At 44.4% G+C, this 18,797-nt stretch overlaps 1 protein-coding gene across 5 annotated transcripts in view; it reads left to right on the top strand.

The window, feature by feature from the left end:
* Nucleotides 1-18,797, top strand: part of NAV2 (neuron navigator 2) — a 713,755-nt gene that overhangs the window by 644,790 nt on the left and 50,168 nt on the right. For 4 of the 5 annotated variants that reach the window (XM_082270271.1, XM_082270272.1, XM_082270273.1 and 1 more), the window contains 4 exons: nucleotides 640-705; nucleotides 7,293-7,337; nucleotides 8,465-8,625; nucleotides 11,699-11,887. In XM_082270271.1, coding sequence (XP_082126397.1) covers nucleotides 640-705; nucleotides 7,293-7,337; nucleotides 8,465-8,625; nucleotides 11,699-11,887 — 461 coding nt within the window. The remainder of the gene's footprint in view (nucleotides 1-639; nucleotides 706-7,292; nucleotides 7,338-8,464; nucleotides 8,626-11,698; nucleotides 11,888-18,797) is intronic. The other variant, XM_082270274.1, reaches the window with a different exon arrangement.

The following is an 18,797-nucleotide window of genomic DNA, read 5'->3' as shown; positions in this document are numbered from 1 at the left end:
TATCAGGAGATAGAACAGGGACAGTGGAAGAAGAGGAGGATCATAGAAGACAGGTTCAAGCAGCCTTTTCACACAATGGGAAGGATTAACCCCTTAGGTTCCACAGTAAGTATAACAAGCATGCTCTACTCCATATACAGACTGATTTGATTGTTGTGGGTTTAGTAACACTTTAATCCATCCAAACTTAAGGAAAAAATGTTTGTATTTTATTAAAAATGTATTTCATTTTAAATGTTTATTAAATTTGAAAAACGCGATGAAATAAAACTGAGATTGAAGGATTTGCTGGCACACTGAATCAAACTTCAGAATATAATAATACTACTTGGGGTCTATACAGCAGAATTCCCAGCTCAAGTCAATGGTGTCACACTCCCCCCACTCCAATAATCCGGGGTCCTGCTGGGATGGGGTTTGGTTATGGCCTTGTCAAAGGGGTGGAGTTAGATCCTTTTACAGGAAATTCCCGCCATTTGGAGTCACCGCAAGATGTAGGTAGCCAATGGGGCGATTCAATCCAGAAAATCCTAGTGTTGGGTGGAGTTGACTTTTTGTTTTCTTCTTTTTCTAATTTGTGGCTGGATCTTTAATTGAATGTTGTTTTGTTTTGTGCTTGGTGTCGATCTGTTGGCGTAGCCCTCTGTCCTCCCCTGGCGCTAGTCCTAAATTCAGCAGAAACACTCTTCCCCGGAAGCAGGACAGGTAACTGCGTCTGTCATAGCTGTACACAATGCCTGTCCTATGTCTGCACAGCAGGCTGCGCTTTGTTGTCTTATCTGTGGGAACAAGCCACGGCCCATCACCTGTTGCTTGCGGTTCCCATCACAGTGTTTTGTAGTCCAGTGCAATGATCCCATGGAGAGCTTCTTGCTGGCAGATGGCTTTCTCTCTCTCTCTGGCATGCGGCTGCGGCCTGACAGCTTGTCATCACGTCTGTTGTCCGTCATCATTCTCACCTGTTTGGATAAGCAGTTCTGACTCTGTGTATTTATAGACCGCTTTTAGAATTTGTTGACATTGAGCAGCAAGGTGTAAAGAGAACTGGTCATTACTGAGCTAATGCAACAATCTGAATATTCTGTCCTGGAATATTATAATACTGCAGGCGTGGTTATGAAAACTTAGTTTGAGTATGCAGGATCAGAGTATGCAGATATCGGACAGTCAATGCCCTGTCTCCAGCTCCTGAGATTGCATAACAAACTGACCTCATACACTGCCTTCCAGCTCCTGAGACTGCATAACAAACTGACCTCACATTGCCTTCCAGCTCCTGAGACTGCATAACAAACTGACCTCACACTGTCTTCCAGCTCCTGAGACTGCATAACAAACTGACCTCATACACTGCCTTCCAGCTCCTGAGATTGCATAACAAACTGACCTCACACTGCCTTCCAGCTCCTGAGACTGCATAACAAACTGACCTCATACACTGTCTTCCAGCTCCTGAGACTGCATAACAAACTGACCTCATACGCTGTCTTCTGGTTCCTGAGACTGCATAACAAACTGAGCTTATACACTGCCTTCCAGCTCCTGAGACTGCATAACAAACTGACCTCACACTGCCTTCCAGCTCCTGAGACTGCATAACAAACTGACCGCACACTGCCTTCCAGCTCCTGAGACTGCATAACAAACTGACCGCACACTGCCTTCCAGTTCCTGAGACTGCATAACGAACTGACCTCATACACTGTCTTCCAGCTCCGGAGACTGCATAACAAACTGACCTCATACACTCTTCCAGTTCCTGAGACTGCATAACAAACTGACCTCACACTGCCTTCCAGCTCCTGAGACTGCATAACAAACTGATCTTTACATAATCTTCCATCTCCTGAGACTGCATAACAAACTAACCTCACATTGTCTTCCATTTCCTGAGACTGCATAACAAACTGACCTTACATTGTCTTCCAGCTCCTGAAACTGCGTAACAAACTGACCTCACGCTGTCTTCCATCTCCTAAGACTGCATAACAAACTGACCCCATTCACTGTCTTCCAGCTCCTAAGACTGCATAACAAACTGTAACCTCACGCTATCTTCTGGCTCCTAAGACTGCATACCCAACTTACCTCTCACACTGTCTTCCAGTTCCTAGGACTACATAACAAACTGACCACACACTGCCTTCCAGCTTCTGAGGCGGCATAACAAACTGACCTCATACATTGTCTTCCAGCTCCTGAGACTGTATAACAAACTGATCTCACACTATCTTCCAGCTACTGAGACTGCATAACAAACTGACCTCATACACTACCTTCAAGCTCCTGAGACTGAAAAATAAACTGATCTCACACTGCTTTCCAGCTCCTGAGACTGCATAACAAACTGACCTCACACTATTTACTAGCTCTTGAGACTGCATAAAAAACAAGCCTCACACTGCCTTCCAACTCCTGAGACTGCATAATAAACTGACCTCATACACTGCCTTCCAGCTCCTGAGACGGCATAAAAAACAAGCCTCGCACTGCCTTCCAGCTCCTGAGACTGCATAATAAACTGATCTTGTACATTTTCCCATGTCCTGGATCTTCATAACAAACTGACCTCTTACTGTTTTCATACTCATGAGACTGCATAACGAATTAACCTCGCACATTGCCTCCCAGCTCCTGAGACTACATAACAAACTGACCCTTATGCACTATCTCCAAGCTGATTTCAAAACCCAATACTGCCTCTATTTCTATGCAAGATCATAAAAGACTTTGACCAGCCCAACATGTTTCGTCCCTTCATCGGGGCTTGAGGATTGGAAACAATGCACTGTGTTCAAACTAGACTGAGTAAAGAATACAGTGTGTAAGGTACTTTGACTAGATACATAATAAAGCACATTGTTTCTCAGAAGCTGGTTTAAGGCTTGGCGCCTCAATTTCAGATTCGTATAATTATAAAACAAACGAAGGATATTGTGGAAATTCTTTGGCATACGGAAGCTGCCAGCCCACAATCCAGAAACCCAGTTTGAACACCACTGCAATATTATTGGATTCCAAAAGGACAGTTCTAGGATTTCAGTGATGCTTTATCATTTCTTTCAAATTTCCACGAGTGAAGGCAGGTTAAAATTGCTTATGAAAATTGCCCATGTATATACCCAGAATTCTGTTTCTTCAGGTGACCTCTGACCCCTGACACACCACCTAAAGTATCACACTATAGACATAAACATAACTTTTCCTGGTCCTGCTATTCAATCAATGAAAAAAAAAAAAAACAACCATTCCATACAAAATAATACAATGTTGACTTCACCATATCTGCATGCTTGCTTAAACAATCACATTTACTTATTACTAGATAGACCTAACTATGAGATAGCACACATCTGTGACATCACTGGGGGGGGGGGGGGGGGTTGTGCCTGAAGACGCTGTTGGCCTTCTATTCCCATACACCTTACTGATTTATGGCACTTTTCCACTGCAAGTACCGGCTCGGCTCTACTCGGCCCTGCTTGGCCCGGTTTGCTTTTCCACTGCGGTACCGCATGGTATAGTGTCGGAACGGTTCGGTACGGTACGGTATAGGTTTGCTTTTCCACTAAAGTAGTACTAAAGTTTAGTGGGTGGGATAACAACGGGGTGGGTGTGATTCTCTGACCAATCAGTGGCTACTAGTGACTGCATGCAAAGGATTGTGGGATATGGTACCAGTTTGGTACCTGTTGGAACCACAATCGAGTAGGTACTGTTTTTTCAGAGCCGTACCGTACCGTACCGTTCGGTTCCATGCAGTGGAAAAGCAAACCTATACCTTACCGTACCGAACCGTTCCGACCCTATACCATGCAGTACCGCAGTGGAAAAGCACAAAAGCGTGCCGAACCGGTACGGTTCCATGCAGTGGAAAAGCGCCAATACACTATATTACCAAAGGTATTGGGACGCCTGCCTTTACACACACATGAACTTTAATGGCATCCCAGTCTTAGTCCGTAGGGTTCAATATTGAGTTGGTCCACCCTTTGCAGCTATAACAGCTTCAACTCTTCTGGGAAGGCTGTCCACAAGGTTTAGGAGTGTGTCTATGGGAATGTTTGACCATTCTTCCAGAAGCGCATCTGTGAGGTCAGGCACTGTTGTTGGACGAGAAGGCCTGGCCCGCAGTCTCCGCTCTAATTCATCCCAAAGGTGTTCTATCGGGTTGAGGTCAGGTCAGCCAAGTTCTTCCACCCCCAAACTCGCTCATCCATGTCTTTATGGACCTTGCTTTGTGCACGGGTCCAAATAATTTGGTGAAGGGTGGATTATAGCGTGGGGTTGTTTTTTGGGGGGGTTGAGCTTGGCCCCTTAGTTCCAGTGAAAGGAACTCTTAAGGCATACAAAGACATTTTGGACAATTTCATGCTCCCAACTTTGTGGGGACAGTTTGGGGACGGCCTCTTCCTGTTCCAACTTGACTGCGCACCAGTGCACAAAGCAAGGTCCATAAAGACATTGATGAGCGAGCTTGGGGTCGAGGAACTTCACTGGCCTGCACAAAGTCCTAACCTCAACCCGATAGAAGGCCTTTGGGATGAATTAGAGCGGAGACTGCAATCCAGGTCTTCTCGTTCCAACATCAGTGCCTGGCCTAAAAAATGCGGTTCTGGAAGAATGGTCAAACATTCCCATAGACACTCCTAAACCTTGTGGACAGCCTTCCCAGAAGAGTTGTTCATGCGGCTGGAGCCATTCTTGGGCCCATATGCCCACCTAGGCATGTCAGGTAAGCTGTATGGGGCCTTGGTATCATGTATCATAGCCCCAGTAATATGTTTACATGCTAGGAAATCTAAATATTATTTATAATTTCTATGGACCCCCAAATTTGGTGCTAAAAATAGAAAAATTTGGATTGGAATCCCTTTTTAGAACCTTTTTTTTTTTTTTTTTTCTTGTCTTACAAGCTCCTGGAAGAAGCTTCTCCAGGTTTATCATCACGTCAGCCTGATTAATATATTCCCCTTCACCCTGCTGGCACAAGCCCTGGGTTGGTTGGCAGCCAAGGCGATATTTGTCATAACTTTCAGTTAGGGGAAATCTAGGTCACATGAGGTGTGCGCACTTTCTAAACGATCGCTATAATTATAGCCTAACATTGCTGAAAACAGTGTCAGTTGTTATTTATATATATACTGCTCAGCTCTTATCCAACCACACCTTATTCGCATATGTAATTTTTAAAAGCAGAGCAGGTAAATGGTCACTGTTGTATGCAGTGGTATTAGTTTTCTAGTTCCCTTATGCTTGTACTGGCTCTTGAAATGTCTAGTATGCCATTATGGGTCATTATAAGCAATCTGCTGTTATCTTTGCAATGACCACATGGCCAGCCATTCTCAACAAGGGTTCTGTGGAACTCTGGGCTTCCTCCAGAGTTTGTTAGGGGTTCCTTGAGCTGTGGCTGATTAACCTTTTGTTTGATGGTGCTGCGTAGTTCCACTGCCAACACAACTTGACAGAGCCAGCTGCATGACACCAGTGATCTTTCAACTGTCTATGAAGGTGGCATTCTGACCACCACTGCAAGGGACATTCTTCCTGCTGACCATCAATGTGAGGGGCATTCTTCCCACTGACCGCCGATATAAGGGGCATTCTTCCCACTGACCACCAATGTAAGGAGCATTCTTCCCACTGACCACCAATGTAAGGGGCATTCTTCCCACTGACCACCAATATAAGGAACATTCTTCCCACTGACCGCCAATGTAAGGGGCATTCTTCCCACTGATCACCAATGTAAGGAACATTCTTCCCACTGACCGCCAATGTAAGGGGCATTCTTCCCACTGACTGCCAATGTAAGGGGCATTCTTCCGACTGACTAGACTACTAAAAGGGGTATTCTTCCTATTGGCCACCAATGTAAAGGACATTCTTTCCTCTATCAACCAATGTAAGGTGCATTCTTCCCACTGACCACCAATGTATGGAGCATTCTTCCCACTGACACCCAATGTAAGGAGCATTCTTCCCACTGACCACCAATGTAAGGAGCATTCTTCCCACTGACACCCAATGTAAGGAGCATTCTTCCCACTGACACCCAATGTAAGGAGCATTCTTCCCACTGACCACCAATGTAAGGAGCATTCTTCCCACTGACACCCAATGTAAGGAGCATTCTTCCCACTGACACCGAATGTAAGGAGCATTCTTCCCACTGACCACCAATGTAAGGAGTATTCTTCACACTGACTGCCAATGTAAGGGGCATTCTTCCCACTGATCACCAATGTAAGGGGCATTCTTCCCACTGACCGCCAATGTGAGGGACATTCTTCCCACTGACCACCAATGTATGGAGCATTCTTCCCACTGACACCCAATGTAAGGAGCATTCTTCCCACTGACCACCAATGTAAGGAGTATTCTTCACACTGACTGCCAATGTAAGGGGCATTCTTCCCACTGATCACCAATGTAAGGGGCATTCTTCCCACTGATCACCAATGTAAGGGATATTCTTCCCACTGACCGCCAATGTGAGGGACATTCTTCCCACTGACTGCCAATGTAAGGAGCATTCTTCCCACTGATCACCAATACAAGGGATATTCTTCCCACTGACTGCCAATGTAAGGGGCATTCTTCCCACTGACTGCCAATGTAAGGGGCATTCTTCCCACTGACTGCCAATATAAGGGGCATTCTTCTCACTGACTGCCAATGTAAGGGCCTGGGGTGTGGATGCATGCATGCCCGCTGCCCTGGATCAGTATCATGTGGTACATCATGTGTTGCCATGGTATAGGTGGGACATCATGTGTTGCCATGGTATAGGTGGGACATCATGTGTACTGGCCCTAGAGCTTCATTAATTGTTAAGATGCTGGTGGCTGGCACGCACCGTGGCAGCACATTCACATTCAGGGCAAACTGCATCCTGTGTTCACCGCACCTAAGACAAACCCAAATGGCACCCTGGTTGAGAAAGGCTGCTCTAGATAGTTATACAAGTATAAGGGATTACCATGGGTGATAATTACTGCTTATGAAATTGATGATTTTGCTGCCTTGCCTTTATAATATGACATTTGTAGACAAATGAATTTACACTTTAAACTATTCCATTAACATCCGCACTGGTTTGATTGTCGTTTCCTCACAACCGTGGACTTGTGAGTGTTCACCTTGCACGTTTCACACGCTCCTATGTTTTGCACGTTTGTGTTTGAGCATTCCTCCCCCCGCTGTAATGTTTGGCTGGTCCGTAAAACGTCTCCACTTCCTGTCTCCACTCTTTACAAATGATCTGTCCTCTCTTAACTTTGCTGCAGTGACCCCCAGCTCGATAGAAACACATTGCCTAAGAAGGGATTCAGGTATTGCCACCACTGTGACTTCTGCATAGTGCTGTTGTGGTTTTCGAAGCCTCGTTGTTACATGTTTTCAGTTTTTGCATTCTTGTTTGTACAGCGAATATTCAAAGTGGGTTTTTATGTGTTGCATGTGACGGACTGGTGGGATGTTGTATGATATGTCATTGTTAACCAGCAGAATGTTAATGAATGTACTAGTGTTAATAAAACTCACAATCATTGCACATGTTTATTAATATTATTGAATATTTGGAAAAATGTGTGGACTGGGAGTATGCCGTGGCCTACCCTAATTTTCGTGTTACTAAAGTATTATGAAGATTATTGTATATTACAAGTTTTATAGTAAATTCCTTGCAATCAAAGAGAGTACAATGTGAAATTGGATTCCCAATTGAGGAACAGATACCCATTTCAATGAAGAATATGACTTCCGTTGGAAAATATATATATATATATACATATTTGTTCTTTTTGCATGTTGAAGTGTGTATTGCTGTGTAATTGTTTTGCAATTATTACTCAATGTCTAAACTTCATAATTTCTAAACTGCTGCATTTCACTGACGCGGTAAAACGAGAAAGCACAGAGAGAGCCGCGTCGGGCTAATTTGGGGATATGTTCCAGCATGCATTTTGCTGTGGTCATCAAATATGGTCTTGTTTTTTGCCATAACTTCTTGTCATTTAACCTCATTTCACGGGTCAAAGTGGAGACACAGACCGGATTTAAAACGCATCCATTCTCCTCCAGGTTCTGTGGAACCCTAGGGTTCCTCTAGAGGAGCCTTTAATACAGAGATACACTTGAAATGATGTTCTGCTCTCAGCGAACCCACCCTATACCAGGGAGTGCCACCCTAAACAAGGGCGCACTCTGAATATTTAGATCCAGGTGTGTGTATGTTTGAAGTAGGGACAGTCCCAAGAAGTTTGGGAGTATTGACCAGTATGGTTGTTGAACTTTGTCATCTATAAAGGTTTAGCCTTGGGAAAATAATTGAAGCACACATTTTGGTGTTAATTACTGTTGCTTGGAGTGTTCCACATTGATGGTTTGTGCATGGTTGTTGTTGATGTCTTCTCCTTGTCTACAAATATTATGAACCCATTGTCCTGGCTTCACCCAGGTATGCACCGTCCTCTCAGCTCCGAAGTCAGGATGACACCAAGGAATGGCTACATTCTCATTCAGCAGGAGGGCTACAAGACACGGCCAGTAGCTCTCCATTTTCAACAGGCTCCAGCATTACGTCTCCTTCCGGAACTAGATTTAATTTCTCTCAGCTCGGTAAGTGACTTTGATACCTCAAATCTATGATAGCCAAGATAAAAGATTCCCAACGGTAATATTGACCCTTACGAGATAATTCTGAATCTGGGGTGCTTGCTTTCCTTCCTAAATTAGACAGTCTTGTTAGTTACTAGTGTATGAAATCAACCCATTAGTGCCTACAAGAGGAAAAAAAATCACTCAAAGGCTTAGTAGTGCCTCAACAAGCAAACACTATTACATAGTTCGTCAGGTTAAAAAAAGACACAAGTCCATCTGGCCCAACCAATAAAAAACAAAAAAAACAAAAACAGTAAAGAAAACCCAACATACAATCCCATATACACAATCCTAAACCCGCAGTTGATCCAGAGGAAGGCATGATCCAATTTGCTACAGCAGGGGGAAAAAATTCCTTCCTGATCCCCCGAGAGGCAATCGAATATATTCTCTGGATCAACTTTACCTATAAATATTAGTACCCATTGATATTATGTATGCCCTGGAAAGAATCCAGGCCTTTTTTAAATCAATCTAGTGAGCTGGCCAGAACCACCTCTGGAGGGAGTCTATTCCACATTTTCATAGCTCTCATGGTGACGAAACCTTTCCGTATTTGGAGACGAAATCTGTTTTCCTCTAGACGTAAAGAGTGCCCCCTTGTCCTCTGTGTTGACCTTAAAGTGAATAATTTATATATTTATACATGTTGATCATAATAACCCCCTTAATCTCCTCTTAAGAGAGAATAAATTCAGTTCCTCTAATCTTTTCTCATAGCTGAGCTCCTACATGCCTCTTATCAGTTTGGTTGCCTCTCTCTGCACTTTCTCCAGTTCCCTGATATCCTTTTTAAGAACTGGTTATTACTATTATGTGTCTTTGACTAGTAAAAGTAGTCAAGGAACAAGTTTGGAATTTGCATTCTTTGAAGGGTTAAAGTGATGGTTTTCAAACCTCAGTATGGGCATATTCGAATGTTAAACACAACACCTAGTGCGTAGGAGTGTGGTGGTCTAATACAGTACTTGTTGCACGTCTGATTCACAACTAGAGATATAAATGCACAGCGCCTTGCTGCCCTCTCTGGACTGGGGGTGTCTTAATGACATCTAGAAAAACACAAGAAAAGAGAGGGCGCACTATGCCAAAAACCATTTATTATAAAAAATGTAATTAAATCTACTCACAGATGATATGACTGACAAATGACATCTATCAGTCCACTCCCTGTCCTCCTGAGCTTGGGAGGATATCACCTAGGATCCAAATGACTTATACGTTTCAACGGCTACACCCTCTTCCTCAGAGCCAAACCTTTTTTTACTCTGAGGAAGAGGGTATAGCCCTCAAAACACTTAAAGGATAAGTCCAGGCAAAACCTAACTAACGCTAAACCTGCTCTGTGCCACATTCTAAACTTAATCTATATAACTCTGTAAAGAAAAAATCACTGTACTTACCTATTCTGCAGCCAATCCAGTCTGGTCCCACGCTGAGCTGTCAGCGGCGGCTTCAGCATGGAGGCGGGTGCAGGAGAGGCACTCGACAACGGAAGTCCCATAGTAAGTCTAAGGGTGGCATCACTTCCCATTCATTTCACAGCCGTTCTCGGTCCTCTCCTGCACAGAGCTTCAGTCGCTGGAGACCGGACCAGATCGGGTACAGAAAAGGTAAGTGCAGCGATTTTTGCTTTACAGGGTTAGATAGATTAGGTTTAGAATGTGGCACAGAGCAGGTTTAGCATTAGTTAGGTTTTGCCTGGACCTACAGTATTTTTTAAGCCATTTGAATCCCATATTTGAATGCCTCTGGTTTAGTAGAATCATAACTCCTGGGATGGTTGAGTGACCATTTAGACATCTAGTTTATTAACTGTCTTATGGTAGAGTTGACATCTCTTCTCTCCATATAATAGAGCAGCGGTCTCCAAACTGCGGCAAAGGGGGCCTGGTGTGGCCTTCTGCTTGCCTTTATTTGGCCCTTGGGGTTCTACTAAAACTGACATCAATGATGGGACACCATTTCTCCTACTGACACTATCAATGGGGCACCATTCCTCCCCACTGATACTAACAAGGGGCACTATTCCTCCCATTAAAACCAATAATGGGGCATTGCTTGCTCCCACTGACCACTGTCCAAAGCTTGAAGGACAGAAAAACTAGACCTTTGCTTAGAAATTTTGGAGACCCCTCCACTAGAGTGAAAGAATGACCAGTGTACATGTGGCTGCTTTGACATATCTCTTTGGGATTTAGGTCTAAAACACAAAGAATGCAAATATCAATTGAAGGTCACTAATTATTTTCATGTAGAAATTCTTGAATGTTTTATCATGGCAGCCTTATGGTAAAAAGGTTTGTGATGGTTTCTATAGGTAGATTAACATAATTTAGATATAATTGTGGCACTATCAAATAAACATGACGGTACCATTTTGCAACAAGTTCATTGCGGGCATCTGTCCAGGACATAAATTTGCATCCTATAATATTGTCACATTCCCTTATTGTTAGGCTCGGTTCACACAGGGGTGGCTTCAAAGTCCCGATTCCGTACAGCGCAACCTCAGCGGGGCTTGCAAACGACTTCTCTTATAGAAGTCAATGCAAGTTGCCCCCAAAGTAGTGCAGGAACCTTTTTCTAAGTCGGAGCGACTTGAGTTGCTCCTATTAGAACGGTTCCATTGCACTGAATGGAGCGTGACTTGTCAGGCGGCTAAGTCCCCTGACAAGTTGCCCCAGTGTGAACCGGGACTAAGGCCTCATGTATACTACACCTCTTAAACTTGAGTTTAAGAGATTTCGTTTTTTTTGCCAAAGCTCCTAAACTCAACTTTATAAAAGCCTGTGTCGATGTATACATAGGCTTTAACCAGCGTTTAGGAGCTGCTGCAGTTAGGGGAGCTTCAACCTCCCTCTCATGAACGCGGAAGAATGGCGCTCAGGATAGGAAAGTTTTGAGCACCAGCCACAAAACCGCAGTAAAATTATGGCGTAATTTTGCCGAGTTTTGCGCAGATTAAAGTAGGCTATGTGTACATTAAGCCTAATTTTTTTTTTAATATTTATGTGTTTTCCACCTACAGCAAGCCCAACAGCTTCGTCACAGATGAGTTTGTCAAACTCAGCGATGCTTCGAACTCACAGTCTGTCCAACGCCGATGGCTCGAATGACCACTATGGTGAGACCCGCTTCCGAAACAGCTCCATGTCATTGGATGAAAAGACCCGAACCATGAGCCGCTCGGGGTCCTTCCGAGAGGGGTTTGAAGAAGGTAATTGTGTAGAGGACGTGGGACACTTCCTGTCCACAAAATGAGAAAGTGCTGTAATTGGCTCGGCTCTTGATTTTTAGCTTTCTCCCTCTTTCGAGCAGCGAGCTACTTACATCCCTTTGCATTGTATCGAAGTGTTGTTCTTTCTCTACCTTTAGAAGAAACTTCTAAGATAGAGAAAGAGACCTCCTGGTTTCATTAGTAAATATATTTTTTTTGCAGCATCATCAATTTCCCTTCCAGAGGATTATTTCAATAGCTCATATCTACTTTAACGTCAGGAGCTGATTTGCCAGTCTGTTTATCTTTAAAGCCTATGGCCAATTTTTTCACCACTTGAATTAATGCCGTCAGCACCATCTCAATGCGGAGACCCAGCTGTCGAACTTTGCTTAGCGCTAAGAGGCAAATACTGGGCTTCTCAGAGATCTTTTTCTCCAGGATATTGTTTGCAGACAAAAGATGAAATTTCATCTTCAGGCAGAATTCTGTTCTATGGTGGTTGTCTTCCTGTTGAATATCTATAGCTACACCTGTGGGAAACATCAGCCACGCTGCCTATAATGGAGAGGTGAACAGAAGCAGAATTCCTGTGTGAAAAATGTTTGATGGAAGCTGACTTCCAGCCTGAGAATCCCTGTGTGATAAAGATTTTGATGATTTCCAGCCAAGAGTAGACCAAGGCTTTCAACACAGCCAAGGCAAAGTCTATCAAGGCTTTCCCCACAGGCAAGGCAGCTTCTATCGAGGCTTTCCTCACAGGCAAGGCAGCTTCTACCAATGCTTTCCCCACAGGCAAGGCAGCTTCTACCAAGGCTTTCCCCACAGGCAAGGCAGCTTCTACCAAGGCTTTCCCCACAGGCAAGGCAGCTTCTACCAAGGCTTTCCCCACAGGCAAGGCAGCTTCTACCATGGCTTTCCCCACAGGCAAGGCAGCTTCTACCAAGGCTTTCCCCACAGGCAAGGCAGCTTCTACCAATGCTTTCCCCACAGGCAAGGCAGCTTCTACCAAGGCTTTCCCCACAGGCAAGGCAGCTTCTACCAAGGCTTTCCCCACAGGCAAGGCAGCTTCTACCAAGGCTTTCCCCACAGGCAAGGCAGCTTCTACCAAGGCTTTCCCCACAGGCAAGGCATCTTCTACCAAGGCTTTCCCCACAGGCAAGGCAGCTTCTACCAAGGCTTTCCCCACAGGCAAGGCAGCTTCTACCAAGGCTTTCCCCACAGGCAAGGCAGCTTCTACCAAGGCTTTCCCCACAGGCAAGGCAGCTTCTACCATGGCTTTCCCCACAGGCAAGGCAGCTTCTACCAAGGCTTTCCCCACAGGCAAGGCAGCTTCTACCAAGGAGTATTTCCCACAGGCAAGGCAACTTCTACCAAGGCTTTCCCCACAGCCAAGGCAGATTCTACCAAGGCTTTCCCCACAGGCAAGGCAGCTTCTACCAAGGGGATTCCCCACAGGCAAGGCAGCTTCTACCAAGGGGATTCCCCACAGGCAAGGCAGCTTCTACCAAGGCTTTCCCCACAGGCAAGGCAGCTTCTGCCAAGGCTTTCCGCACAGGCAATGAAGTGCCCTTGAGTCCTCCTACATATTGATTACAAGTGATTAACGTATCTTTAACTTCTGCTAGTATAAGGGTCTGAAATCCTTCCTCATATTATCTTAGTGTAATCCTCTGTACAGCAGGCTGAGCGTGGGAGGGTCTGCACTATCAGTCTCTCCAGCTCTATTGCAAAGCTCGGGCTAACCAAACATGTTTCAGACTCTAGGAGATGAAGCGGTAGGAGTCGTGCTCACTCATAGTTTACCCATATGTATGTATGTACCCGGATTCAACCAAGGCTTTATCTAATCCACTGCTAGGATTTTTTTTTTTTGTGTGCACAGTAATTCTTAATACTTCCTGCAACATTTCCAGCCTTAGGCAAAAACACTAAACACTCTTCCATTCCATCTTCCCCCTCTGTCCTCTGAATAGTTGTCAGCTATTGAAAGGGATTGGATATCCCAAATCTCCCTACTTCAATTACACATGGAGCTGTCAGTGTTATGATCTGCAAGCAGATAGTATATTATATCCCTGGTGTGTGTGTAACTCAGAGGAGAATCAAGGCACAAACCGCTTACACGGTATTACTGGTGCAGGGGATTCAAAGGGAAGACCACAGTCTTTAAAAGAAGGCTGTACTGTGAGAATGACTTAAAACCCGCACCTTATACTTGTCCCGCTGCAGATTTTACTGTATGCAATCTTCTTTCCTTGTATCCTTCGGTGCTCACATTTTACAAGACATAAAACTATGCATGTGTCACTGTTTGCACACTATTCTATGTAAATTTTCCACCTGTGATTGTTTTTTTTCATTAGGGAGGTAAGTGCTGGAGAAGGAGAGAGCACAGGGCACACCTCCACCTGGCACTTTCCCCCTCTCTGGTGCTGGCTCCCCGCTCCAGCTGCTATATGACTGGAGTAATGACGCTGATGTCACAGCTGCAGTCAGCCAGTTTAAAGGCAAGTGGATGAGAATGATTTAGCAAATGAGTAGCCAGAATCCCTGGGCCAAATTCAGAGAAATCCCAACTTTACAGTCCACATCTGGAGAAACACTAGCTATACATAGCTTGAATCCCCAGCCAAATCCGTGGAGTTCCCAACTATAAACATAGCTGGAATCCCCAGTCCAAATCTGGAGAAATGCTAGCTATCCATACAATATGGTCAAATCCAGAGAGTTCTCAGCCATGCATAGCTGGAATCCCCAGGCCAAATCTGGAGATTTCCCAACTATACATAGTCAAATCCCCAGGTCAAAGCACGAGTTCAGAATTATACATAGCTGGCATCCCTGGGCCCAATCTGGAGAAATATTCGCTATACATAGCTGGAATCTCCAGCCAAATCTATAGAGTTCTCAACTATTCATAGTCAAATCTGGAGTTCACAATCATACGTAGCTGGAATCCCTGGGCCAAATCTGGAAAGTTCCCAACTATACATAACTGGAATCCCTGGGCCCAGTCCGGAGAGTTATTAGCTATACATAGCTGGAATCCTCTCCTAAATCTAGAGAGTTCCCAACTATACATAGCTGGAATCTCCAGCCAAATCCAGAAAAACCTAACTCTACATAGCCAGAATCCCTAGTCCAAATCTGGAGAAACACTAGCTATACCTTACATCCCCTGCCAAATCCAGGGAGTTCCCAACTATACATAACTGAAATCCATGGGCCAAATCTGCAGAGTTCCCCACTATACATAATTGGAATCCTTTCCCAAATCTGGAGAGTTCCCCACTATAGGTAGCTGGAATCCCCAGCCAAATCTAGAGAGTTCCCAACTATATAAAACTGAAATCCCTGGGCCAAACCCAGAAAAACCTAACTATACATAGGCCAAATTCCCAGTCCAAATTTGGAGAAACACTAGATATACATAGCTGGAATCCCCGGCCAACTATACAGAACTGGAATCCCTGGGCCAAATCTGGAGAGTTCCCAACTATACATAGCCAAAATCCCTAGTCCAAATCTGGAGAAACACTAGCTATACATATCTGAAATCCTCAGCCAAATCCGGGGAGTTCCCCACTGTACATAACTTGAATCCCTAGGCCAAAACTGCAGAGGTCCCCACTATACAAAGCTGGCATCCATGAGCCAAATCCAGAGACTTCCCACCTATACTTTGGCAGAATCCTTGGGCCAAATACAGATAAATCCAAACTATACATAGCTGGAATTCCCCACCAAATCCAGCAGGAATACCTAGTCCAAATCTGTGAAAGCACTAGCTATACTTTGCTGAAATCCATGGGCTAAATCTGGAGAGTTCACAACTATAAATCGCTGGAATCCCTGGGCTAAATCTGGAGAGTTCACAACTATACATCGCTGGAATCTCTGGGCCAAATCTGATGAGTTCCCAACTGTATGTGTGTGTGTGTGTGTGTATATATGTATATGTGTGAAAAAAAAAAAAAAATATATATATATATATATATACACAGTATCTCACAAAAGTGAGAACACCCCTTACATTTTTGTAAATATTTTATTCTGTCTTTTCATGTGACAACACTGAAGAAATGACACTTTGCTACAATGTAAAGTAGTGAGTGTACAGCTTGTATAACAGTGTAAATTTGCTGTCCCCTCAAAATATCTCAACACACAGCCATTAATGTCTAAACCGCTGGCAACAAAAGTGAGCACCCCCCTAAGTGGAAATGTCAAAATTGGGCCCAAAGTGTCAGTATTTTGTGTGCCCACCATTATTTTCCATCACTGCCTTAACCCTCTTGGGCATGGAGTTCACCAGAGCTTCACAGGTTGCCACTGGAGTCCTCTTCCACACCTCCATGACGACATCCCAGAGCTGGTGGATGTTAGAGACCTTGCGCTCCTCCTCCTTCCGTTTGAGGATGCCCCACAGATGCTCAATAGGGTTTTAGGTCTGGAGACATGCTTAGGCAGTCCATCACCTTTACCCTAAGCTTCTTTAGCAAGGCAGTGGTCGTCTTGTGTTTGGAGTTGTTATCATGTTGGAATACTGCCCTGCGGCCCAGTCTCTGAAGGGAGGGGATCATGCTCTGCTTCAGTATGTCACAGTACATGTTGGCATTCATGGTTCCCTCAATGAACTGTAGCTTCCCAATGCCAGCAGCACTCATGCAGCCCCAGACCATGACATTCCCACCACCATGCTTGACTGTAGGCAAGACACACTTGTCTTTGTACTCCTCACCTGGTTGCTGCCACACATGCTTGACACCATCTGAACCAAATAAGTTTATCTTGGTCTCATCAGACCACAGGACATGGTTCCAGTAATCCATGTCCTTAATCTGCTTTCTTGTGCATCATCTATAGAAGAGGCTTTCTCCTAGGACGACAGCCATGCAGACCAATTTGATGCAGTGCTTGGCGTATGGTCTGAGCACTGACAGGCTGACCCCCCACCCCTTCAACCTCTGCAGCAATGCTGGCAGCACTCATATGTCTATTTCCAAAAGACAACCTCTGGATATGACACTGAGCACGTGCACTCAACTCCTTTGGTCAACCATGGTGAGGCCTGTTCTGAGTGGAACCTGTCCTGTTAAACTGCTGTATGGTCTTGGCCACCGTGCTGCAGCTCAGTTTCAGGGTCTTGGCAATCTTCTTATAGGCCATCTTTATGTCGAGCAACAGTTCTTTTTCAGATCCTCAAAAGAGCCATGAGGGGCCATGTTGAACTTCCAGTGACCAGTATGAGAGAGTGAGAGCGATAACACCAAATTTAACACACCTGCTCCCCATTCACACCTGAGACCTTGTAACACTAATGAGTCACATGACACCGGGGAGGGAAAACGGCGAATTGGGCCCAATTTGGACATTTCCACTTAGGGATGTGCTCACTTTTGTTGTGGGTTTAGACATTAATGGCTGTGTGTTGAGTTATTTTGAGGGGACAGCAAATTTACACTGTTATACAAGCTGTACACTCACTACTTTACATTGTAGCAAAGTGTCATTTCTTCAGTGTTGTCACATGAAAAGATAGAATAAAATATTTGCAAAAATGTGAGGGGTGTACTCACTTTTGTGAGATACTGTGTGTGTGTATATATATATAGCTTTCCTTAAAGCATAACTCCACTTTTGTTGAGAAAAAACATTCCCCTCTGGGTGATCTCTGTACATTAGAAGGATTTTAACAAACTTTGTTGCAGATTCCTATCTTTTGTTATTCTAAAGAAATCCCTGTTTGTTCCTCTGTGCTGAGTAGGTCAAATGGGAATAGTTTCATATTTATCAATCAGCTGTGGCAGCTGCAGGGCTCTAATGAGGAAAGCTGCTGGGCCTGCATCCCTTTAGACGTGTTCCTATTGGGAGTATCTCACCAAAAATTACATTTTTATTGCAGAGGATGCCAGAAATCTGACTTGTATCTTAAGCAGACTTCTGGGAAAATTGGTGAGCCAATCACACAAGCAGGAAATTATGTTTCTGGGGGTGTGGTCAGTATACATTCTGTGTACAGAACAGCTCCAGGAAGCCATATTGCATTGCAATTTCAGAAAATTACAACAGCTGAAGATTGAATAGGAAAAGTAATTTTTAATAACATTCAATTACAATATGATTTGTGTTGCAATTGTATATGTTATATTGTTTTTCTTTATTTCCTATCCCCCCCCCCCCCCCCCCCCAATGAAAGTGGAGTTACCTTTTAAATCCTTAGCCTTCCATTGTAGTAAAAATGGTGATTTTTACAGGTGACTGCGGTTTGCAATGTTTACCTAGCCTTAGATAAGGAAAGTGACTTGTCATCCCATTGTGTCAGGTTTCAGTGTTGGATTTATGGGGCTATTTACGTCACCCCGAGACACACAAACACACAGAGGAACCTGCCAGTCCGGTTCACTGCCCTGGCTTACACAGTGTTTGTGTTTAAATAGAGACTCCCGTAGGCCACAACAAACAACTGCAAAGTGTCATCTTATTTTCCACCAAACATGACAGTCCGTGTCTAAACACACTTACTCCCCAAAGAAGCCCAACTGAAGAACACTGGGTTAAGGGGAAGAGCTTAGCAGATTTCTGGTACACGTCAGAGAATGAAAGGGAACTCCGCCAGACTTTCCCTGAACAATACCACTAATACCTCATTTCCACTGAGCGGATCGGTTCGGGTCGGTACGGTACGCTATTTTGAGTGTTTTCATTATAAAAGTGGCCCATACAACCAAACCGCACCATTCCTTGTCCTCCTTCAGATGTAGGGCCATAGGAAATGGTACGGTACGGTTAGGGCGGAGCTACTGGCGTCACACGATGATTGGCGGACAGGAAAACGTCAATGCTCACGTCAAACGAAAGCGCAAAACAAACACCACATTTGGTGTAAACCCCGCATGGCCCCTGG

The sequence above is a fragment of the Pelophylax lessonae genome (assembly GCF_965119305.1).
Source record: "Pelophylax lessonae genome assembly, chromosome: 10".
Taxonomy (NCBI): domain Eukaryota; kingdom Metazoa; phylum Chordata; class Amphibia; order Anura; family Ranidae; genus Pelophylax; species Pelophylax lessonae.
This window is presented reverse-complemented; position numbering and strand designations above follow the sequence as displayed.